Here is a 25812-nt window from a genome sequence, read left to right as displayed (position 1 = left end):
TGCAGAGGATCCATTGGTGAGAAAGTGATATAATGCTAAATTTCTCCAAATCTGTTCAAATGAAGAAACAAACTCATCTACATCTTGGATGGCTTGAGGGTGAGTACGTTATCAGCATTTTTATCTCTGGATGAACTATTCCTTCTATTGCTTCAAATAGTTCATTGCGCTGATATATCTCAATGTTACTGTATTTAGTTACAAATTTTAAAAAGAAAACTCGAGTTTGTTCAAAGTAAGTGAAAAGTAACATAACTTAAGATCCAATCTAACTATCCAGAACACCACATATGTCAGATAAGGCATGTTAAAGGCGTAGCTTATTCAAATATCACCCTCCTGTTGCTTAAACGTGTAATTTCTTGCTCCTGTGGAACACAAAAGGAGATGTTGGGCAGAAAGTCTCCCTTTCACTTTTACTGAATGGAAAAATTAAAAAGTGAATGATCACTAATGTCTTCAGTCCTTAATGGCCTAATATCTCCTTTTGCGTCCCATGTAATAAAGGGTGTCTTTTCTTAAAATGACAGAATTTTAATTTTTGTGAGATCTTTTCCTCTGAATATCTCTGTAGTATGTTGCACAAAAGAAAGTGATGAAGTACAAAGACTGGAACTCAAATAACTTCATCTAAAGGTTGATAATGTTTGACCAGCATTTATTCTGCAGATATGTCCTGACACATCGCAAATTGTTGACTACAGAGTCATGGCACAAATAGCAGTTCCTGAAAGAGAAATGAGAAAAGGTGGCCGTACTGAAGTCTCAACAGTCATCTCTGTAGGAGTGTGAAGATATATTTAAGAGGCACAAGCACAATGGTATTTAACAAAAATCTAATCAAAAACATTTAATGAATTATCCATCTGTACTAACTGGTATTTTAGATAAAACATTCTGTAGTCTGATCCCATCTGCCAACCTTTCAAAATATCCCTCTGATTTTTCTGTATATTTGAAGGCAGGTGAAACGTCCTCGCACTGATTTAATTGTGTAAAGAGAATCACGTGGCCTAAAGAGTACTGAGCCGTGCATTTAGTTCCCTGGCTTGATTGTTTAATTGCAAATTATTTACACAAACAAACATTCAAAAATGTTAATTTGTCAAAAATCAGTTGACAGATCACTGTAGCTTACGGTGAAATGCTATATATTAACCATTTTATTTTTCTGTGCTGTAGAGTTCGTAAACAGAAATGAGAAATGAAAAACATTCAATTAAACAGGAGGAGCATTCTGAAATAAATAGGTTATTTTTCCAAAGGCAGCCAACCTTACAATTTAATAAAAAAACAAAAACAAATGACCATGCTAACAGCACTGGAAAAACCTGATGAAAAGATGAACTGGAGGAGTAATAAATGAATCAATGTTAGAACTCAAGCTTTCAAGTCGATTAAACCTGTTTCTCTTCAAAACAGCAACAGTTCCTCTTGCACCTTTTAGGATTGATCTTTCCCCTTTGAAAAAAGGTTTTGTCAAAACTTTCCGAACCTGAACAATCGGAGTAAACATTACCACTGCAGCTCAGACAAGCCCTCATCCTTTCAAGCATCTTTCCTGTGTCACAAGAGAGCCGTGGATGTGCGTCTGCTGGCAGCTAGCTGATAATCTTGCTTATGGCCTGTAAAGAGGGGAAGTCATCATCGCCGATGTGTAGGGTTTTATGGGTGTTGAAGTCTTTCAGAGCCAGCACCTGCTTACAGGTGGGACACACTTGGCAGTCCAGCTCCAGGCTGTTGCTGGTGGTGCCTGTCTGCCAGGCTTTCTTTTTGTTTTTTTTGGCCTTGGAGCCTTGCTGCGGTTTCTCAAGAGCCTTAAAGTCTCCGTGGGCAGTGAGAAGCTCCTGTTGCTTGCGAGTGTCTGGTAGGAGAACCAGCAGCTCGTTGAAGACCCTGTTGAAATTCTCTCCCAACAGCTCCTGGCAGCTTTTGTAGTACTGGACAGCAGGTATTACACCCTGCTCAAGAGGAAAGAGAGTTTATTAATATCCAATACAGGACAAATATTAGAGATCAATGGAACAATATTATTATGCAGGAGTAATATCAACTACTATAATATATAACACTGGATAAAAAAAGATAATTTAAATGATCTTGGTTTGATAGGTACCTGTCTAAATTGGCCTGAATAGTTTTTGAACTCATTGAACTTGGTTTCATCATTTTGAAGGAAATTCTTAATAGACTGAATAAGGTCCATGTTTCTCTGCTGGAAATGTTCAGGTATGAGGTAGGCTCCAATAGCAGGTGTCACTCTGAAAGAAAACACAATGCTTAATGAGATAAAACACTTAAATCACTTCTTTATTTTTACATTAAATAATGATAAATTAATAAATTAGAATTTTGGTGAATTTTAAACTATTATCTGTTGTCAAATTTGAATATTTTTTCAAATGTAATGTATTCCTGTGATGCAAAGCTGAATTTTCAGCATCATTACTCCAGTTTTCAGTGTCACATGATCCTTCAGAAATCATTCTAATATGCTGATTTGCTGCTCAAGAAACATTTCTTAATGTTATCTTGTAATATCTTGTATTATTATTATTATTATTTAATGGAAGTGTAAGGTAAAATAAATGTACATCAAATGTTTAATTTCAGCAATTATTTGTATATACAGAGACCCAAAAATTGTGCAATATAGAAAATATTGTTTCTATAAAAAGATTGTTGACTTTTACCGTCAACAATCCGATGTTAAACAATAAGATTAAGAGTATCTGTACATTTTCTGGTTGTCAAATAGAGTTTGTAATAAATAAGATGAACTGTAACTGTGGCTACACTGATATGACACCTGAACTTCAGGAGAACTGCCAAAAAAAACAAAATAAATAATAATAATAATATATTATATTAGGGCATTTTATCAACATTCTCTCCGATACTGGCTCTGTAACATTAAGACTTCAAAAAAAAAAAAAAACACTGGTTGACATCTATCACAAATAGTCAACTTTCATATACTCAAAATTTAACAATGACTCAAACAGGGAACACCCCCCACATCACGTTCTCTAACCTATTAACAGCAGGCATTGATGATTCCACCACATTACTGTTGAGCGGGACGCCAGTGAATCCTGGGGGAGGTTTGCTGACAACAGGCCCAAGGCCAGGAGGAGGAGGCGGCAGCACACTCTGAGTGCTCTTCAATGGAAATGCACTTTTAAAGCCTGAAAACACAAGTAAGCACTTATGAGCAATGTCATTTTGGGCACTGCCTCTTTTAGGAAAGGAACCTGCTTACCAGGTGGAGGTTTTCTGGAGATAAGAGCAGGAAATTCCTCCTCCTTGGGTGGAGGAGGTTGGTCGGTTACCGGCTGCTTTAGAGGGGAAGGAATATTTTCAGGAAATGATGTACAGGACAGTGCTTCTGCTGGCTTCTCTGTGAGTCCATTAATAAAAGAGTTTGTTTTGGAGTGGAGACTGTTATCTGGTGGCTTCATCTCAGGAACGTTCTCTTTGTGAGCCATTTTGGACACGGACTCGGGAGTGTGTGAGGGAGAATCCAGAGATGAAGTTGTGGCATGCTTCTTTTTCTTATTGTTTTTGGCGTTGGGCTGAGATGAGCCACCTTTTACCGTCAACAAAGTGGAGATGTCAAGCATAGTCGGTACCGTGCGGATCTCCTGAGCCGTTTTACCGGTCTGGGGGTCCTCATCATCCGATGAGGACGGACATTTGACTTTAGGTGGCGCTTTGTGGGTTTCAGCGGAGGTGAGCTTCTTTTTGCGGCGAGATGAGGAGGCAGTGAGAGGCTGAGGCACACTTCCACTGGGCAGCAGGTCACTGGCGGACAGTATGGATGAAGAGACCGTAGGAGCTGTTTTGGTGGGCAGAACCACAGGTTTATTGGAAACCACCACAGGTTTGCTTCCGGCTTGAGACCAGGCTGATGTTGTGTTTGATTGAGGCTTCAGTGGTTTGATCTTGGAGACCAGTGCAGGAAAGTCCTCCTCCTGGAAGGACGAATGTTTCTTGGGTTGATTTGTGTATGCAGGTGTCATTGGAGCAGAAACAACTGAGCCAGACAAGCTTGGGAAATCATCTTTCTTCAGAGAGACAGAAGTTTGTTTGATCTTGCTGCAATGATAGGGAGACATTGTAAAATACTGATCTGATTCAATTAAACTCAATGTTTGATACCAGATTTTTAAGTGGTGCTTGCCCATGATGCTCAAATGTTTCTTGCTGTTGCTGTTGTATATACCCACCAGCATGAGCCCACTCAATCTCAAATCAGATCATTTGACCTGCAGAAATAGCTTGGGTCCAGGGATGTTCATTTCGTTTTTTTTCCTAACCGACAACCGACGCTTGTTAATCGATTATTAACTGTTAACCGACAAGATTATTTTAAATAAGAATTGAATTAAATTAGAAAGGATAAGTGTCTGTGACCTGTTAAAATACTAAAATTTGTTTCCCGGGGATTAATTTTACATGTGCAAAAAGCAGCAAACAACAGAACATGAGGATTCACATGGTCTTCATATCACATCACGCACCTGTAGCGCTTCTGCGAGCGGAGAAAAACATAATAATGCTAGGCTATATAACGACTAAATAGGCCTATACTTCATATCACATCACGCACCTGCAGCGCTTCTGCGAGCGGAGAAAAACATAATAAAGCTAGGCTAGGCTATATATATTATCTTTATGACTAAAAGGAGTAGTTGCTTCTACTGTTAGAAATAAAAAAATTCAAGTGATTGTGCTGGCGCCATGCGCGCACACAGTTAAGCATTGCTACCTTGACAATGCAGCCTGTTCATTATCATAATAAAATACAGTCAGTCAAACATATGGCAAAAAAAACACACTGCTCAGTTTAAATATGTAGTAAAATCTGTGCCGTTAAGTGTTATCACAGTACCACCGTGGTGTTATGCAAAATATTTTGTTTTACGTGGATATTGGAACACGAGTGAAGTAGGCTACATAATAAATAATATTTTGCCATTCAAATACATCGTGAATAACGTTTGTGAGAAACATTTGATTTTGTGTCGAATGAGAGACCCAACGTTGGTTTCAGTTTCGTTTTAGCCTAAATTAATTCGTTTTGGCTTGTCGTTTATATAGCTATAGCTTCTTATATTTTTAATTCTTGTTTTTTTCTAAATACTGTTAATTGAATGGCTTTGTTGTGGAGTGAGGGGAACTAAAACAGCCTAGCTATGTTTACAGTGTTTATTATAATGTTTGTAAACATTTCACGTCGGCATTAGGCCTATTTCTGAATGAAAGAATAAAATGCGACTTACACGCGACTTATAGTTTCACAATTTGTTTTACGCGTAGCGTATTTTAACCATGCAGCAAACCTTTTTAAATATTTTGATAAATTACTGAAAAATAAATAAATAAATAAATAACTATTTAAACCGTTTAACTGATTGTATTAATCGGTCAAAATTCTTGCGTCCGGTTAAAGGTTAAACTGAACATCCCTACCTGGGTCTGCTCTCTGACATCATTTCCTGATTTGTTCTGCATATTTTTGCATGTTGATTGCACCATACGACTTTGATTTGGCAGACATAATAAAAGATTACGCCAAAGTACCTAAGGATTCATTTTTAAGAATTCAGAGGCCCCTTTCTTTCATTAAGATTTCAGGACAGCTGTATCAGCCTGACATTTTGAATTTATGCCCATTTAAAAACAAAAACAAATCAAAACCGAGAAACATTAAAAACATTGAAAGCAGTGTATGCTTTGAATGTTGGTTCCACCACATGACTATGATTTGAAGGACAAAAGCAATTTTTATGAAATAATAATGATTTTAGATTTAGATTTTAGTTAGTTTAGCATTATTTATATACTATTATTTAAGACAGTTATATCAGCCTGACATTTTTGACTTTATGCCTCCCCAAAAACCTTTTATATACATTTCAATAGAGACATTTAAAAAAAAATATTTCACAGAAAGCGATGTATTTACATCACTGAACAAATCTGAATTAATTAATACATCTGGACAAAATAGATCATCAAGAATGCAAGCACTAATAAAACACAAATTATATTAGCATTCCTTCATGGAAAAAAAAAACAAAAAGTGACCCATCTTACTAAAAACAGGACAAACATACCTTTGAATAGGGGCTTGAGGTGTAGCTGCCCCTAAAACTGGAAAGTCCTGACCAGCCAAAGAGGCATTACTCTTCACTGATCGAGCTGAAATATATTCAAGCATGCAATTTCATCAACTTTCAAAATAAATAAATATATAAACATACAATAAATTTACCATATTTTCGACTGCCATACCTTGCATTTCGTTCGTCTGCTTGGCAGTGCCTCTGTTGTTTCTTATGTCATCAGGCTCCATCTTTTCTTCTTTGCGTGGCTTCTGAATACTCCTCTCTTGCACATGGCTTCTCTCTTCCTGGTGGCTGGCCATCGAAGCTCGCAAAGCAGCAGCCATTTCTCGGTCCTCTTCCTCTCTGAGGACAACAACTCTCTCAGTCTTCCATGAGCTCTCTTGCATGTTAGAATGCAGTACTGATGAGGACCTACCGATTATATCTCCAGCTCCTGACATTCTGCTGTCCTCCAGGAGCTCGTCCTCTTCCTGGTCTTCCCTGTCTGTTGAAGCGATCCACTTCCCCATAGTCATCACCACCAACTATTAGACCTAAAAAAAGACATCCAAATGGGCTTGATTAAGGCATTCGGCCCCTAAATTATATCCAACTCGCAGAAAGAGCAAATTCAGCTTTACCATCATTTCTTCGTTGCTGTCTGTGTGCATAGTTGAACTGAATGTCGATTTGGCGATTCTGCCGTGCCTCAGCCCGGTTTTTGCTGTGGGCAGCAGCTTTGTGAGCCTTATAGTCAATCTCTGTGCGGAATGCATGAGTGAACTGCTCTGTACAGCAGCGGCCCTCCACACAGAGATAATGGCTCTCTCTGAAGTGCTCGCTGAGGTACTGGTAGTCACTATAGGACAAAAATAAAAGTACATTTTAAATTAAAGTACATTTAAATTAAGTAATAATGATTTTGTAGCTCCGCTGACACTAGTAGTGCTCTATGATTGCTATGCTGCAGAAAACGTGGACGGAATTGCAGAATCCAGTCAAAAATGGAATGTATAACACGGGAGCTGCTCTGAGAGTCACTTTATGAGCATTTCACTAGTTGATTTATTAAAAATAGTGTTATATCATATACCTAAATATATACGGGGAAATCGTGGCCTAATGGTTAGAGAGTCTGACTTGTAACCCAAAGGTTGTAGGTGGGGGGAGTGAATGTACAGCGCTCTCTCCCACCTTCAATACCACGACTGAGGTGCCCTTGAGCAAGGCACCGAACCCCCAACTGCTCCCCGGGCGCCGCAGCAAAAAATGGCTGCCCACTGCTCCGGGTCTGTGTTTACGGTGTGTGTGTGTTCACTGCTGTGTGTGTGCACTTTGGATGGGTTAAATGCAGAGCACTAATTCCAAGTATGGGTCACCATACTTGGCCACATGTCCAGTCACTTTCACTAAATGTCTTAAAACATTAAAACCTGTTAAAATAAAAGTTTGGTTTAACTTGAATAAATTGACAAAAATGCATTACTATTGTACAGTAAAATGTACTTCCATTTAAAATGATCATGTTTAAAGGGATAGTTCACCCAAAAATGAAAATTCTGTCATTAATTACGCACCCTCATGTAGTTCCAAACCCGTAAGACCTCCGTTCATCTTCGGAACACAATTTAAGATATTTTTTATGGAATCTGAGAGCTGTCTGACCCTGCTTAGACAGCAAGGGTACTACCACGATCAACGTCCAGAAACGTAGCAAGGAGATCGGTAAAATAATCCATGTGACATCAGGGGTAAAATAATGACTTTATTCAACAATTCGTCTCCTCCGCGTCACCCTAGCGCCATTTTGGAGAGTATCCACTGACCGCAAACAGCGTATGTTGTTCTGTGTCAGCCGAACACAGTAACACAGTAGTGAACGTGACCCATGTATTGTGAAAAGCGCTATACAAATAAATTTTAATTGAACTGAACACACACAGACCGTGAACACACACCCGGAGCAATGGGCAGCCAGTGCTGCGGTGCCCGGGGAGCAGTTGGGGGTTTGGTGCCTAGCTATAGGGTCTCAACCTCAGTCGTGGTATTGAGGTTGGAAGAGAGGGCTGGTTATTCACTCCCCCAACCTACAATACCTGCTGGACCTGAGATTCGAACCCGCAACCTCGGGTTCCGACTCGCTAACCATTAGGGCTGGGACACACCAAGCCGACGGTCGGCCGTTGGCCAACGTTGGGACGATGGCGAGCGACAGCCGGGCTAGTTTGTTTGGTGTGTTCCATTCGTCAGCGCTCATCGGGCTCACGTCGGCGGCAGTTTGCCCGATTCAACATGTTGAATCGGCGTCGGGGACGTCGGCGTGAGTGAGCTCTCTGATTGGATGTTCAGCATTGTTTCTTTTCCTAAATCCTCACCGTCTAAACCTCTAATTTCGCAGGTTTGTTTTATTGTCATTCACTTTTTATCATTGTTTTCGCATCTAAGGGAAATGAAAGAGTTCATGTCCATGAATTAAGAATTCGTTCGATTTATTAATTTGTTCCCTCATTTTAGTTAAATCATGGGTTAAGGAACAAAATTAATGAAACATGGACAGTGGCCACAAATTAACAAGTCGTAGGAACGAATTAACAAGTTGTAGGAATGAATAGCCTATCTGTCCTGTGTCCCGCAGCCCTGCAAAGCGCAGAGCCCGATATGAAAGAATTATCTGGGGAAATGACTTAGTTACTACATTTCTATTGCTTTCCATGTTGAAGAACTTTGTGTTGTTTCAATTTAAATGTACTTTTAAAGTTTAAATCACATTTAAAGCTTAATTTGTACATTATGAATGAATGATGATGCATTTATATACCGTCACCATCACTCACAGCCGCTCGCACGCGTTTTGCGCATGAGCCGCACGCAGCCCCAAATTAAACGACTTAATCGACCATCAATAGCTTTAATCGATTGCATGTCTTATCGACAATTAATCGATCGTCGATTAATCGTTGACATCCCTACTGCTGATATAGACAGTTAATTCCTCTCACGCATGCGCAGAACGCACGTGTTAGTTTGCCGTCAGCTGTTGTCTGTGCGGTGTGTTTGAGTGCAGCTTTTTGGTCCGACGACATATTTATGTGCTTAATAAAAATACCCTGCAATTGTACTTTTGATATACTAAACTAGTATACTTAAAGTCTGATAAATTGAAACAATTAATTTTGTGCATAATGCACTTTAATTGTGCCAAAGTAGTGCCGAGGTCTAACTAAAGATATACTGAAGTATATTTTATTGCGCTAAAGTGGAACTATTGCAAATATACTTCAGGTACACTTTAAATATCTTGCATTTAAAGACTGATACTTTACTAGGGTAAGTTTCCTCATTTCAATACATTTTATATGATTTTTTTTTTATTACCAAAAATTTTGCTTAACCATTAAAGCGGAGTCTAGAGAAATATAAAAAAGGGAAGAAAAAAACCCCATAGAAACCAGAAAACTTCATCCGGAATTGTGAGTTTGCTGGCCAGTCAAGCACACCAACACCATGGTCATTTAACCAACTTTTGTAGCCAAATTCCTTGACACGTCTTTGTGTGGTGGCTCTTGATGCCTTGATCCCAGCCTCAGTCCATTCCTTGTGAAGTTCACTCAAATTCTTGAATCGATTTTGCTTGACAATCCTCGTAAGGCTGCGGTTCTCTCGACTGGTTGTGTATCTTTTTCTTCCACACTTTTTCCTTCCACTCAACTTTCTGTTAACATCCTTGGATACAGCACTCTGTGAACAGCCAGCTTCTTTGGCAATGAATGTTTGTGGCTTACCCTCCTTGTGAAGGGTATCAATGATTGTCTTCTGGACAACTGTCAGATCAGCAGTCTTCCCCATGATTGTGTAGCCTAGTGAACCAAACTGAGAGACCATTTTGAAGGCTCAGGAAACCTTTGCAGGTGTTTTGAGTTGATTAGCTGATTGGCATGTCACCATATTCTAATTTGTTGAGATAGTGAATTGGTGGGTTTTTGTTAAATGTGAGCCAAAATCATCACAATTAAAAGAACCAAAGACTTAAACTACTTCAGTCTGTGTGCATTGAATTTATTCAATACACGAGCTTCACAATTTGAATTACTGAAATAAATGAACTTTTCCACGACATTCTAATTTATTGAGATGCACCTGTAAGCCCTCCACTAGGTTTACATGCACTAATTTTCATTTACATGCTTAATTATTTTAGGTCTACACCACCCCTTCCAATCTGATTGAAATTTCATTCATTCAGCTCAAATGGATGGATTGAGGTGTTTACATGAAAGGCTTTTAGTCAGATTGAGCCATCAACTAGGTGTATGCAAACATAGCCACAGTGAGTTGCACCTGGAAATAAACAAATGTTAATAAGTAAAAAAGTTAACCAGAAAAGGTCTTTTACCTGTAATACTCCTGAGCTCCATCTGCGTCACAGAAATGGCAGAAGTAATGATCTCGCCGCAGGTGCTTCAACAGCTCATCGTTGTCCAGGTATCGATCGTCGCAGAATTTACAAAGCGGATGCCCACGATGTGAAGTATCATCCGGGTCCCCTTGGGTTCGATGACGAGCCAGGTCTTTCCGATTGTACCACTTCCGCTCGTACGAGAATATCTGTACATGGAGCAAACTATTATTTGTAGGAATAAGGAGTGTGCAAACGAAATAATTTATTAACATGCAATACTCTACCTTCAGGTGCTTTGCACATAACTTGCAGCAGAAGAGTTCATGTTGTTTTCGCATATGTTGCTCTAATTCTTCAAATTTGGAGAACACTTTTGGTTCTGGGCATTGTGGACATTCATGTAACAAAGTCTTCCTGCATTTGTTGTAAAAGATAAAAAGAGCTTGTAAGCAAACTTCAAATATTGTTGTAAACTGCCGAAAGATAACGTCAGAGTTGTTTACACTGTCCATTTCAATTAGTTGATTCAAAACTAATTCAACTCATGTCATGTCAACTTCTAAAATGTCAAAAAGTCCGTAATTTTTTATAGATTCAAGTATTCTCACAACATAAATGTAGGTAAATATTACAGCTTATTATTGTGAATTGTTACATATTTGTCATAATACAATATGTTTTGGTACGTATAAGCATAATTTTTAAATATATTTTCCCTTGTGATTCTTCCGAAAAAATGTGGGACTGCAGCCTTGATTATTTTCAACAGAATTCATCTTGTCATTTTATAAATACATTAAACCTTTTCAATCTAAAATGAATGTTTAGTTCAAAAGAATACCGAGCAAATACATTAATATATATTGCATATTGTCGAAAGGCTAAAAAAAAACGGAGATAATAAAAAAAAAAAATTAAAAAAAAGTTCATACCTGAACTGTGCATACATCTTTCCATCTGCAAAATATATGTCATACTTCTTCTCACACTGATATTGATGAATGTGCAGAGCGGCAAAGGGTTCAGGTTTCTTTATGAAGACCACCTGGAAAATTAGAATAAATAAATAAATAAATAGTTTTTTTATTACAGAAGATACATTTTTTAAAGAATGGAAGACTTCCTTACAGAGCATGAACAACGTTGTCAATTAAGCAAAAAGTGCTAAAAGCAAAATATTTTCAATTTTCAGGCTTGCTGATTAATGTAACTCTTGACTGTGGCGTCTCACGGTGACAGGCTGTCAGAGAAAGCACACGTCTAGTAGATTCTAATGGAGTTATCTGAAACTGATTACATTCTGCTGAGCCTTCCCAAAATCATGTCTAATTATATATCAGTCATTCTTGAGACATGGGACAAAACAGGTCCAGCAAGGGTAACTGCTATTAGGTTTAAAAATAAAAATATTTTCAATTTTAAATGTCATGAGGGATTAATAATAGAATGTATTTAACACAATTATCACCTTCAATTTAATTTTCTCATTATTATACCAAATCTATGTTTCTTAATGTCCTCTCACTACATCTAAACCAGTGTCCACAGAGAAGGGTTCAATCATTCATATGCAATAAAATGGATAAAAATGTTTTTTTTTAATGATGAAAAAGAGCTTGTTTTATCAAAAGCAACACTTAATAATATCTCCTATCAAAGCAAGGTTGTTTTTTAATGACACATGCATGTTTAATACGATTTTAAAGTAGCGTCCCCACTTTTAGTCAACACCGTCAGACATTCAATTAAATTTAATAAAATCAGGGAATATCAGGGGCAGCTTCTGAGTACAAGGTTTTATTTTTTCAATTTTGCACCCTGTTTTGTCCCATTTCTCAAGAATGACTGAGATAGATATATATATATATATATATACACACTTTTTGAACTTTGTTCCTGATACATACTTGCCTGTCATATATGCTAACCCACGTAAAGTAAACGACACCGTGAAGGAACAGGTTGTCACGGGAAACGTCAGGCAATAAATCCCCACTTCTAGCTAAACCAGCTCACTTATAAACTACAATCAAAAGAAGTCAAACAACTGCCTCAAGTTAACTTCTGAAAGATGACACACCTGAGCTAAACTTTCTCTTGACAACTCATCTACATTGCTAGCGACAAGCACGGCCGCTCCCCTTACAAACGGACTCGCTAGTGCACCGGGAGCGGTGTAGTGCTGTTTGCTGTGTTTATATGGTGTGTAAAGCAGCCGAGGCCTGCGCTCGCTGCTGGAGGAGAGGCGGCGGCACCTTGTCGAGCTGCTCCCGGCAGACGGCGCAGTATTTCTGCTCGCACAGCACCCGCATCTTGGTGGAGCAGCGGTAACACACCGGGTGATCGCATTTCCCCACCGCGAACATGTCGATGTCCTGGCAGCACAGCACACATGTGCTCTCCGCGTCTTTCTTCGGGGTGTATTCCATACTGAGAGAAGGCACTGGCTGTGTGTGCTCGCGTTTTCTCGGTATAATCCGTATGGATTTGCAGGGCTTGTAAAACGACAGTACGGGTAGTGAGGCCGGGTGAAGCGCGCCCCTGTGTGCGTAGGCGTTCAGCGCAATGCATTATGGGGACCAATAGCCGTAGACAGGAAAAGCTTTTATTATGACGCACCGGACTTTTATACCGCATACCTTGCGTGAATTAAATGCTAATAATATGATAATTATATTAATATGATTCATTATTATTATAAAGATGAAGAAATACGTGCTTATATTAATATTAAAATAATATAATTATATCGATACACTTTAATTAGATGAATTAATAAAAAAATATAATAAACAATATTACGCATTATTAATATAGTTGTTGTAATAATAATAGCAATAACAATAGTGTTAATTATATTAATATTAAAATATTATAATTATATCAATATGGTTTAATTAAATTATTTAATAAAAAATAATTTATTAAACTATGATTTATTATACATTAGCTTTTGGCCCATTTCATCTCATAAAACAATGTACAATATACATTTTTAAATAATATATTGGCTTGATATATAGTAAAATAATGTATAATAATTACCAAAATAATATTAATATTTAATAACATTAAATGTTCTAATTTTGTTCGCATTTTATTATTATCTCTGTTACTCTGTGTTATTTACAAAAATGTGAGGGGTGTACTCACTTCTGTGAGATGCTGTAATTTTCCTTCATAACACAAATTTAGAGCATTCCTAAAAACTGAAACTAAACAAATAACATTTATACTTTTCCTACAGCATGGCTAGATTACAAATCACGTTTTAATTTCTCAATTTTTACAAAAATTGTATTATTGACTGCAGTCATCTGCTCAACCACTTATTGATAAAATCTTTGTTTTATCAATAACGACCCAAATTATCTTGCCCCAACTCATATACAGTGCACGTGATACCACTAATAGTCTTCCAACACCATAAATGCATGCATACAGTGACAAATACTCCACAAGAGTCATATAGATGTGCGATGAAACTTTATTCAATACAAAATACATAAATAGAGCATCTGTGGGTGAAATCAGTGGCAGAAAATATTTGTACACATAGAAATACATTTATATATGCAGACAAAAAAGCGGCGGTGACAAATAGAAACAAAAAAGGGCAACTCGCTGTCAACTGCAAATATTTATTTTACCTCTACCAATCCCTTTTATGACAGCCATAACAAATTTGATTAGCATAATTAAAATAAGAATATTTATTTCCTTGGCTAAACAAATTTCCCTGTCCAAGTTCTACGAATATTCAAAATTCTAAAAAAACTATCAAGTAGTTCATACACAGGACCATACCCTTTTCTCGTTTTTTTCTTAAAAAAAAAAAAAAAAAATCTGTGATGAAACGGTGTCAGCTAAATAGCTTAAACAGCCTTGATTTGTGAAGACCAAATCATGGTAGCATTGTTGTACTACTACTACTACTGGATTGCCGGTTACAGATTGCGTTTTAAATTAAAATCACTGAGTTCGACCCAGTTATCTGCTGCATTGGTATAGATGTATGGGACAGTTTAAGGGCATAAAAGCATTAATTCTCATTCGGACAAGTAAATAACTGAAATAACATCCCACATAAACTGTGCAATTCATAATTCCATCAGCATTGGCATCAGAAATAACATCCCAAAAGTGAAGCAGTAAAACAGATCAAGCTGATGGAAAGAAACATTCAAAGGCAAACAATAAAAAAAAAAAAAAAAAACTGGTGTGAGGCACCAAATCAGCATTTTGTTTAGGTGATATCTGAAACAGACATAGGTGTTGTGCTTTCAATAACTGAAAACTTTGGCAGTATGTGATATGCATCTACTGAATAAAACATGAATAGTGTAGCCCAAATAAATGATATTAAGAGTCGTCTTTAAAATAACCGCTGCAAAATTTAGAAAATGTAAACAGGTATGACAATTCACTACACTTGTGCAGCCAGATGGTTAAAAAAATGTAGACTCTCCCTCAACAGATATGTTCTTCTTAAAACATCCCTTAAAGAATACAGCATTTGATCTCTTGAGGTAACGATTACCTAAGTGCTGTATCATTTAGACTCTTCCTTTGATTTTAAATCTACACATAAATATAAAATTCAATAATATTGCTTCAGTTAGCAAATATATATGTGAGCTTTTTAAAGAGAGTGATGCAGTGCACAATAATAATGGAAGGTCTGTTGTAAGTGGTGTTGTTTTCTGAACCCTAATGCTCATTACTCTATTCAGACAGACTGTGTGCGGTGTGAAGTGCGAGGCTGATTTATGCAGGTGCGGTCTTGAAGGCGCTCCATGCGTGGAAACAACGGCTGAAACAGTGAGGCTCGTTGCCCTTGCGCACCAGGCGCAGTTTTCTGGGGTGCTCTGCATCCTTGGACCTCATGTGCTGAATATAGACCTGATTGAAGGGTGACACAAATGTTCAGCAGACACAAGACATGCCAGAGGGCAAGTGTGTATGTTTGCAAAGATAAAAAACTAAGTGCTGGTGTACAATAAAACTGCCACTCAATGTGTCACTGACCTGACAAGCCTTCAAGCTCAGTTTAATCTCCACCTGGCTTGTCTGTGTGCCAACCCACATATAAACCTAAAAAATAAAAAAAGTAAACAAACAGCTCAGCAACAAAAATCGCTGCCAAGAGAATCTGTTTGACTGCAAACATGAAGCTCTACCTCTTTCCCATTGTCCAAAAGCATGATGTCGTCATCGGCCAGGTCATCTTGACAGAAGTCTGAGCACTTCTCTGATACAGCAAAGTAACCCTTCTCATTGGAGCACCTGAGACAAAAGGACAAATCTATAATTACCTCAAAAGTGTAATTTATTCCTGTGTTGGTAAAGCTGAATTTTCAGCAGTCACTACTTCAGTGTCACATGATCCTTCAGAAATCATTCTAATAAGACTGATTTGGTGATCAAGAAACATTTCTTATTATAAGCAATGTTGAAATCAGTTGTGTTCAGTTGTAATATTTTTGTGGAAACCATGATACCTTTTTTTATTCGTTAATGTAAACTTCAAAAGAACAGCCTTTATTTGAAATAGAAATCTTTTGTAACGTTATAAATGTCTTTGCGGTCACTTCTGATCAAATTTAATGCGCCCTTGCTGAATAAGAGCATTAATTTCTTGCTTAAAACAAACAAAAAAAAAACACCCGACTCCAAACTTTTGAACAGTAGTGTATTTAAATAAATTAACCTGAAATGAAATACTCACCTAAACAGTCTAGCGTATTTCATGTACTCTGCATCTTCATCGTATGGCTTCTGTGAGCCGATGCCAACCCAGAAGAAATTTTCTGGCTCTTCTCCTTCATTTATCACCTGAAGAAAAGCGAAAAAAGAAAACAAATTGTTAAAAAAAAAATAAAAAAAATCAAGATGTAATGTGCATGTTTTGATTTTCATAAACGCGGTATGAACCTGTTTGCTGTAGGTGTCGTCAAACATGGTGTTCATGATGTCCTCTGCCAGTTTAGCTTCATCTGGGTCTGCTGCTCGGCCCACCCACGTGTACACTATTCCCTGGTTGTCTGTACTTTCAAATGGCACCTACACAAATAATGTCTGAGTAATTAACTGTTTGTAAACCACTGCAAATTATCTTTATTCCTTTATTATTATTTGACGATTTATAATACCAGTACATGAACATGTTGTATAAAGTACATTAATGTTTACCTTCAATATGAAGCAGAATTCAGAGTTGAGGTTACTGGAATCTGTGGCTATTTGAATAGTCCTAAAAACACACCAGAAACACCACATATGTAAAAATTTTTTTAATTATTATTATTTTAGATATAGCAGATTAAAATATGCTACCTGGACAAAACATAATATAGTTACCTGGTGCATAGCGCACTTCCATTTGTCCTGATGTGGTATAAACTTGGCTGCACACTGTCCACTTTTAGCTTCCTCTTGCCTTTGTGGATGATGAACTTCCTCTTGAAATGTGACAAGAACTTAAGATTCTCCTGCTGCTGGGTCATCCTCACAACCTGAAATATACACAAGATGATGACGTCTTAAAATAAAAGTTCATGTCATAACATACATGATACATGAGGATTACATAGTCAAGGTAACAGGAGTCACTTCAACAGAATGAGGATACATTTCATAACATGCACATTAACCATGAAAACATGTGGTACCTCCAGTTTGCCTGGGAACAAGCTTTCAAACTTCTTCTGCAGGCTGAAAGTGAAGGTCAGCCAGCCCATGTTGGAGGCCTCACGGCCCTGCCAGAAGTAAACCACACACTGGAAGTCTTCTTCATGATGTTTGTCCTCATCGTCTCCTTCTTCTCCTTTCTCTTTGTCTTTCTCCTGATCATCCTCATACTCCACTGGCACCCAGTACCTGAGACAGACACAAATATCCCATTTTTTCATTGAAGCATAAAAATTGTAGGTATCTAAAACAATAATAGATATTTTTAGTTAGTACAAATCAGTAACTTGCATAAACTGACAACAGCACATTGAGGATCAGATTTAATAGAAAGGGTGTGCTATATCTTTTTTTGTCTAATGCAGGGGTCCTCCACTCTGGCCCTTGAGGTCCACTTTCCTGTTGATTTTAGCTCCAACTCTAATCAAACACAGCTGAACAAGCTAATCGAGGTCTTCAGGATCACCATAAAGTTACAGGCAGATGGGATTGATCAAGGTTGGAGCTCTGCAGGAAAGTGGACCTCGAGGGCCAGAGTTGAGAACCTCTGGTCTAATGATTTCACATAGTTAACAATCATTATTCCGTCCATCTGAGAACTGATGAACTTTACATAATTTTAGTGAAACCCTCTGACCAACCTGCAGAGAAATACGTAGCAATCCTGAGTATAAAAGTGACCAAAATCCTCCTCTGGTAAACGGGCAAACTTCTTTCCCTCCAGAACGAATCCCTCCATGCCATCCAAATCCTCGTTCCACTCCTCCATCATCTGCTCCGCCTGTCAGAGTTACAACAAACCCACAAAGATATTGATTTTTACAGAATTGCAGCAAAAAAATGATTGGTTGGGATTAATGAGCTGTTAATTAAGGTCTTACTTCTGTGAGAGGCATCGCTGGCTGTCTAGGAAGGAACAGAGATGTTAGGTCAGCTTTCATCTGGTCCTTCTGCTCTGCATCCTTCTTCACCTTTCCAGTCAAGCCCTCTTTTTGCTTCACACTCTCTGCGTTCCTGGTATAATCCACCTTCAACACGTCATCCCAGTTCTTGAACTTGGATTTGAAGACCTATTGATTGTAACATGGTATTGGAGCAGTAATTGGAACATTATTTTAAAATGCAGTTTCATTTAAAAGGAGGACTGTAAATAATCTTTTATTTTGTCAATTTTACCTGGCACTCTGTGCCCTCCAGATTACGGATGACCACAGCATGTTTTGGTCGATGGAGCATACTGCACACTTCTTGGCCCAGCTTCAATGCAGCTGCCCTCACAAGACGTGAGGACTTACGGCCAATCCAAATGAAGACATCAGACCAGCAATCTAAGATGTAGACACCTTTAGTGTCTAAAAGACCTTGTACCTAAAACAGCAAGACATTCCACCAGTTAAATGTATTCAGGAATGATACCGTACTAATAATTAACTGATGATATTTTTTTTTTATTTGATATAAAAAAAAATAATTTATTTATATTCTTGTGGAAACCATGTGCAGGTCTCTTTGATGAATCCAAATTCAAAAGAAAAACATTTATTTGAAATAGTAAAAACTTTTACATGGTTACAAAAATTTGACACTTTTGATCAATTCATTGCACCTTTTTTTTTTTTTTATCTTATTAGTACCAAACATTTGAATGGTAGTGTAAATTCTAATGATTTTAGCAGCATAAAAATCGAGTATGGAAATGACAAATCATAACAGTCTAAACTCTGCATTTACCAGTCTGTGCTCTGGAACCACATCTAGTTTGAGCTTGTCCTTGTGCTCCACAGAGAGTTTGTAGTTGATCTGAGGAAGTTCAAGGTATCCCAAGCCCAAACCAACCTAACAGACCAAGAAAGTACAAAATATTTTACAACATGTGGTTTTGGAAAGGAATGCATGACAAACAATAGACCATTCCCTGACCTTATAGAGCTTGGGTCGGACAGGAGTGAAGTCATCTGGGACATGTTTCTTGATTTCCTCAGGCTGTCCCCCAAGATTTTCCCAGAATTCTGGAGGTTCGTGATTCTGCATCAAAGTTGTAATCTCTGCTTTGCTTTTTCGCTCATTTTTGTTGATCTTCTCAGCAAATAACCTATAAATAACATAGGCACTACTACAAATCTGAACCACAAGAGGGGGAAAACGGCTTATTTGTTTGCATCTTACCTTGCTTTTGTAGTACCAGCAAGTGTTGCATTACCTCCTCTCCAAACAAATATTTCAAGACCAGTGTCCACCAAAAAGACAAACCTTGAAATTAAAAAACAAAAAAACCTTATCAAATTGAATCACTCCCACCAAAATACATAACAGAGCAAACAGCACATTAAGCTCACCGAGGATCGAGTGAGGATGCTTTCAGAGGCACAGACTCTAATCTGATGTTCTTTTTCCCATAAACCCTGTACAACCTGCCCAAAACACAAAACAAACAGGATTAGTGCAAGTCACATCAGGGATAAGCTGGAGAGGCTGTCCTGGGTGTTGTTTTTGGTGGGGCACCTGGTTGGGTATTGAGTATCTTCTACTGTGTAAAATCCACTGGCAGTTCCACCCTCAATATAAGAAATCTCGTTGTTGAACACCTAAAATGACACATTGCAGAAAAATATAGCCGAGTATATACTGATAATGCAGAAATACATCATTTTGTGCAGAAAAAAAGTTTGTTTTACTGACTGCAGTGAATTCTTCACTCTCGTCTCCCATCTCCTCTCTGATAGTCCTGCACTCAGCACCCAAATAATTACGGAGGTTGACAGCATGGATGGCAGAGCCGGCTTTCTTATCAAGGGTAGCTTCCTGCCCGATCCAGTAATAGATCTGCCAGTTCAGGGATCCATTGTCATCTAAGAATGCCTGTAAAAGTGCATTACAAAGCATTCATTGAAACAAGGGATGCAGATCTCATTAAAAAAAAACAAGATTTAAACGATAGTACATTTCAACATCATGCCCATTTAACATGAAGAAAAAAAAAAAGTACAGGCCTGACCTTGAGAACAATGTAACAGTCTGCCTCATAGAACTTCCCATGGAAGGTCTCGTCCACCTGGATGGGTATAAAGTTTTCTATCTGCCAAACGGAAACACCAGGGATCTGCCCCGCATCCTCCATGAAGAACTCAGAGTAATCCAGCGGAGGTTTCTCTAGCTTCTTGTCCCATCGTTTGGTTTTTAGATCAGAGTATTTCAAGTCTCCATTCTCCTAAAAGATTGTGAGAAACATGAAGACCAGGAATGTTTTGACATGTACCATTATAAAGGTTCCACCATGAGCTCTGCTGTTCTCTAACCTCGATGGATTTATTCTTCTCCTGAGCCACGTCTGACATTCCCTTCAGCACCTGTTTAGCCTGATCATCCTGGGCTGAGTCCTTGCGTCTCCTTAGCCTCATCTTTCTGGCCATATGGTCTCTTGGGCTATTTCCTGCATAACACAAACATCATGTTGCAATTTGAGTTGCATTACACAGTTATAGTTTGTTTTGTTACTTCAAATTCAGCATATTGAGCCAACAACGGCTAAGTAGGTGCGAACAACAACAACAACACTCTTAGAGAGAAAAAAGAGAAACATATATTGTACCTCCACCAGCTGCTGCCACAGTGGCTGGAGATGCACCAGCCAATCGCAGTTGGTTCTGCAATGAGAAGTCTATGTTGTACCACTCAGCTGTCCTGTCCACTGGTTTAGGGGGCATTACTAGATTTGGATTCTCACGGACATCCAAAACCTAAAAAAAAAAAAAATCAGTGTCACAATAACAAATTTATTCAGCATTTATTAAAGGGGTCATATGATGTTGCTAAAAAAGAACATCATGTTGTATATTTGGTGTAATGAAATGTGTTTATGCGGTTTAAGGTTCAAAAAACACATTATTTTCCACATACTGTACATTATTGTTTCTCCTCTATGCCCCGCCTTTCTGAAAGGCGTCGATTTTTACAAAGCTCATTGTTCTGTCAGTGGCAAATCCTTTAAATATGAAAACGTACTTACAGGCTGTGAGTCAGCATTATTTGTCAGCATCATAGACTGTATAGGGTCAGCATGCGCGCTGAAGGGGAAACGGGAACTGAATTCACCAACACCGGCATTGTAGGCTACTCTCCCAGGAAACAGTCCTCCATAAAATGCGCTGCACACATCTGAATATTTGGTTTGAACTGTTCTGGAACAGTGTTGTAAATACAACTTAACCACTGATTTCTAGTTGTGTCCTCTTTTGGAAGGCCAAACAAAGTAGTTTCGCTTTCACAACGAAACACACAGCGTCTCCACGACATGGCAGCGGCAACAATACTACAGCGAGTATTGATCAAATCGAGTATTGTAATCAAAGTTACGCCTTTCTTTCTTTTATTTGGGCGGCGTTATGCAAATCTTCCCACATCGTGACGTAAACATATGGGGGGGCGTGTTTAAACGAGGCATTTTAGGAGGGCGTGCACGAGTCTTAACTTTTATAAAGAATATCTCTTTGGGTTTGAGACTTTAGTCTTTGCAACTTTAGGGATCTTATCTATTCACGAACAGCTTGTAACACTCCAAAGAGAAAGGAAAACTTGAAATCGCATCATATGACCCCTTTAACAGTTTTAATATATGTATGAGTGTTTGTGGCTTTACTCTTATAAGTACATAAAAAACATATGTTAACATTTAAAAGTTTGGGGCTGGTAAGATTTTCTAAAATGTTTTTAAAGAAGTCTCTTATGCTCAGCAAGGCTCCATTTATTTAATCACAAACACAGTAAAAACAGTAATATTGTGAAATATTACTACAAATTAAAAGAACTGTTTTCTAAGTTCTATGAAATCATTCTAATATGCTGATTTGGTGCTCAAGAAATATTTCTTATTAATTATCAATGTTGAAAACTGCTTAATATTTTTGTGAAAACTGTGATCGTTCAGGATTCTTTGATGTATAGAAGGTTCAAAAGAACAGCATTTGTTTGAAATAGGAATCTTTTGTAATATTATAAAAGGAAAATAATCTTACTGGCCCCAAACGGTAGTGTAAGACATTTTTAATAAAGAGTTCATACCTCCAGGTCAGTGAGGAAATGAATGGCCTCTGGTAATGTCACAAGGCGGTTCTTGTTCAAAACCAGCTTTTTCAATTTTCCACACCTGAGCAAGTCAAAAAGCCACATATTATTAATATCAATATCATATTTGTTTTATAAATTATGTCTAACTACCAATAAACTGTCAGTTCTCACCTGCAAAGTCCCTCAGGAACAAGTTCCAAATTATTATTTGCAGCCATGAACTCAACCAGGTTGGACAATTTTCCTACACCAGACGGAAGCCCATCAAAATCAATTTTGTTTGAGTTCACATACAGCTTCTTCAGCTTAGACAGCTTGCAAATGGCAGACTGCATATCACATTAAACGGGGGGAAAAAAGAGACAAGATTAGCAACAAGTCATCAAATATATCAATGTAAGCTAAATGACAATACTATTAATGTGATGAAGCATTTTCTCCTGCACATGCACAAAAGCACTTTCAAGGCCCAGCTACATCTGATAAGTGCTAAGTTCCTCTGTTTTACTTTATATGGCAACGAGGGACTTACAGGCAGGGATGTGAGCTGATTCCTAGAAAGGTTGAGCGTCTCGAGTTTAGTCCACTGATCTATGCACAGCGACAGTTCAGAAATCTGATTGCTGCTCAGATTTAGCCGTTTGAGATTAGCCAGTGAATACAAGCATTCTGGTACCCGAGACAGATCATTGCAGGACAGGTCCACATCTACACAGAAACACAAAAGATTCATTATACATGGAGCAACAGCAATTACAGATACTGATGATTGTTTTACAGAGAGCAAAGTAACACCCCTGGATCTCTACCTGCTAGATTGGTGAGGCCCTCCAGACTCGTGGGCATATTATTCTGAGTACGCTGAGAGTTCCTTAAATGGAGGGTTTGAAGGGCCGCCATAGCAGGTAACTGCCTGTTACGACAAAGGCACACAAGCGACACAGAGTTTATCAGAGTCAATGCTGATAACACAATGATGTCATCTGAAATTAATGTAGCCTTCCTCCTATTTGGCAGTGTACAAACTGCATAGACAGAAATAAATCAAATTGTAAAAACCATCTGTCTTACCTCAGCTGTGCATGCATAAGCGGATTATTATTGAGTATGAGGGTCTGCAAATGGACCAAGCGTCTCATCTGAGGAGGAAGACTGTCCAAATTATTGTCACTTAGGTCCAAGTACAGCAGATCAGTGAGGTTAATGAACAGCTGATTTGGTATGTTATCAATGCTGTGAGAAAGAGCAAACATCAGAGATGAGTATCAGATTACACATGTTCACAGAAATCCATGGTTAAAACCATTATGACCTCAAAATGACAAAAACAACAAAAAAAAACGATGTGGAGAAGTCATGTAAATATTCCACTTTTTGACTTTTTGTCATGTTTTTATCAGGTAGAAATTGTGGGTAAAAATATATTTTTTAAATCATTATCATTCATACTTATCCAGTAAATCACAAACACTTGGAAATGTCATGGGGCCTACAAATACAGTTGTGGACAAAATGTGGGGGCCTTGGAGGTAGACAGGTTGAGAACCACTGATATAGATGGATGCTGCATTGGGTATTTTTTCAGCATCTTGCACCATGTGCATAGCATTTCTAAGATGATGTGTGAAGTTAAAAATAGTTCCAATTTTAAAAACATGTCTCAAGATACCGGTGTTTTTTTTCCATTCCTTCAGTAGCACTCAGTCTAGCTATTACTGGGCACAAAAATGCATCCTTTGAGTAGGCCCCCAAACCATCCCCAAGATCTTCCAAAATACCATTGTAACAGATCACAAAATAAAAATAAAAAAAAACTAAATTTTTGAATAAAAGTGTGTTTTCATGAGTAATCATCAGGAATGACATCACTTCCAAGAACATGAGTACAAAATAGAAAGACTAACCTATTGTGACTGAGGTTTAAGACTAACATGTTCCTGGAGTTCTCCAAGTCCCGAGGGATTTCTGTTAGTTGGTTGTAGCTCAGATCCTGAACAGAAGAGGAAACAACACATCTAAACACACATATCTTTTACCATAATACAGCACAATCTATGACAAATGTACATAGTTTCACTAATCAAGACACAGACCTGTTTACATCAAATTAAATCATGCCTGTAATTTTGCACTTAACTGAGATATATACTTCATCCACCCCAGAGAGAAATAAACACAAAGTAATTCTCTACATACCAGCACAGAAAGATCATCCAGCTGAAAAATATCATCAGGAACACCAGAGTTCTTCAGGTTGTTAGCTCTGGCCACAACTGCCTACAGCAAAACAACAAGGGCAGATTAAATGCTGGTCTGAGCACTGAAAATATATATAGTAAAACTGTGGAAAATAATGCGGTGTTGATTCAAAATGCAGTTCAAATATTTGGGGTCAGTAAGATTTTTTTTACATTTTTGAAAGACGTCTTATGCTCACCAAAGCTGCATTTATTTGATCAAAAATATACAAATATTTTACAATATATAAAACATTTAATAAAATAAAATATTTTTAATTTGTAATTTATTCGTGTGATTGCAAAGCTGAATTGCTCCATTATTCCAGTCTTCAGTGTCAAATGATCCTTCAGAAATCATACCAATATGTTGATTTGGAGCTCAAGAACATTTTTTATTATTATCAGTAGCAATGCTTTACATTTCCTGTCTCTGGCGTTTCTAGTCAATTAACGTATTTTCCGAGCTGATAATATAACGTTAAACCTAAGAAAATGTTTTTAAAAAGCACATGGCACCATAGCTTCATTACTTCATGAACACATACCCCTACACATGTCACTTTTCGACGTAACCTATGCTCTCTCTCACCCTCCCGGCTATCTGCTATGGTTTCGTATTTGCTTCCTTCCCCTGAACAGTTATCATCTCTTGATGTTAACCGTGCTACTGATACTTTCTGCTCCACTCTTACGTCTTGTTTAGACACTGTCTGCCCCTTGTCTTCCAGGCCAGCTCGTACCACCTCTTCTGCCCCTTGGCTATCTGATGTTCTCCGTGAGTATCGTTCTAAGCTCAGAGCTGCAGAAAGAGTATGGCGTAAATCACAAAATCCTACTGACCTTAATGTATATCGATCACTCCTCTCTTCATTCTCTGCTAATGCCTCCACTGCTAAAAGGACATACTATCACAACAAAATTAACAATTCGCCTAACTCTCGCATGCTCTTTAAAACATTTGCCCCCCTCCTTTGTCCTCCTCCTCCTTCATCAACTCTAACAGCTGACGACTTTGCCACATTCTTCATTAATAAAATTACAAACCTCAGTGCACAATTCTTGTTTTTCTTTGTGTGTGTATATGTGTGTGTGTGTGTGTATAATATATGTATGTGTGTATATATGTACGTGTATGTGTATGTATATATATGTCTATATATGTATATATACACATATGTATATATGTATATATGTGTGTATGTATGTATGTGTATATATGTATATATACATATGTATATATGTATGTGTGTATGTATGTATACGTGTATACATATATATATATATATATATATATATATGTACAGTG

At 37.8% G+C, this 25812-nt stretch overlaps 2 protein-coding genes across 2 annotated transcripts in view; both read right to left on the bottom strand.

Annotated features, from left to right (window-relative positions):
* Nucleotides 1–629: 629 nt before the first annotated feature.
* LOC107674691 (zinc finger protein 598) lies at nt 630–13095 on the bottom strand. The gene is made up of 12 exons (XM_016468766.1): nt 12768–13095; nt 11445–11557; nt 10797–10926; nt 10507–10718; nt 6755–6972; nt 6550–6667; nt 6301–6476; nt 6123–6207; nt 3263–4098; nt 3035–3188; nt 2117–2261; nt 630–1961 (listed from the first exon to the last, which is right to left on the bottom strand). The coding sequence occupies exons 1-12, from the start codon at nt 12939–12941 to the stop codon at nt 1602–1604; spliced, it is 2721 nt and encodes a 906-aa protein (XP_016324252.1). The 5' UTR covers nt 12942–13095; the 3' UTR covers nt 630–1601.
* An 886-nt stretch (nt 13096–13981) lies between these two features.
* LOC107674686 (protein flightless-1 homolog) overlaps nt 13982–25812 on the bottom strand; it is a 14268-nt gene continuing 2437 nt past the window's right edge. The window contains exons 4-30 of the mRNA XM_016468757.1: nt 24463–24543; nt 24171–24256; nt 23338–23499; nt 23076–23179; nt 22799–22974; nt 22438–22595; nt 22261–22345; nt 20792–20939; nt 20499–20632; nt 20198–20410; nt 19882–20061; nt 19705–19787; nt 19539–19613; nt 19369–19452; nt 19123–19294; nt 18934–19038; nt 18379–18570; nt 18084–18272; nt 17844–17983; nt 17184–17391; nt 16873–17027; nt 16705–16765; nt 16447–16575; nt 16241–16347; nt 15693–15798; nt 15541–15606; nt 13982–15414 (exon numbers count right to left, since the gene is read on the bottom strand). Of these exons, the coding sequence (XP_016324243.1) occupies nt 15280–15414; nt 15541–15606; nt 15693–15798; nt 16241–16347; nt 16447–16575; nt 16705–16765; nt 16873–17027; nt 17184–17391; nt 17844–17983; nt 18084–18272; nt 18379–18570; nt 18934–19038; nt 19123–19294; nt 19369–19452; nt 19539–19613; nt 19705–19787; nt 19882–20061; nt 20198–20410; nt 20499–20632; nt 20792–20939; nt 22261–22345; nt 22438–22595; nt 22799–22974; nt 23076–23179; nt 23338–23499; nt 24171–24256; nt 24463–24543 (3534 nt within the window). The 3' untranslated portion in view covers nt 13982–15279. The remainder of the gene's footprint in view (nt 15415–15540; nt 15607–15692; nt 15799–16240; nt 16348–16446; nt 16576–16704; nt 16766–16872; nt 17028–17183; nt 17392–17843; nt 17984–18083; nt 18273–18378; nt 18571–18933; nt 19039–19122; nt 19295–19368; nt 19453–19538; nt 19614–19704; nt 19788–19881; nt 20062–20197; nt 20411–20498; nt 20633–20791; nt 20940–22260; nt 22346–22437; nt 22596–22798; nt 22975–23075; nt 23180–23337; nt 23500–24170; nt 24257–24462; nt 24544–25812) is intronic.

The sequence above is a fragment of the Sinocyclocheilus anshuiensis genome, unplaced genomic scaffold (genome assembly GCF_001515605.1).
Source record: "Sinocyclocheilus anshuiensis isolate Anshui unplaced genomic scaffold, SAMN03320099.WGS_v1.1 scaffold152, whole genome shotgun sequence".
NCBI classification, from domain to species: Eukaryota; Metazoa; Chordata; class Actinopteri; order Cypriniformes; family Cyprinidae; genus Sinocyclocheilus; species Sinocyclocheilus anshuiensis.
Note: the sequence above shows the minus strand (reverse complement) of the source record. Positions and strands in the feature narration are given on the sequence as shown.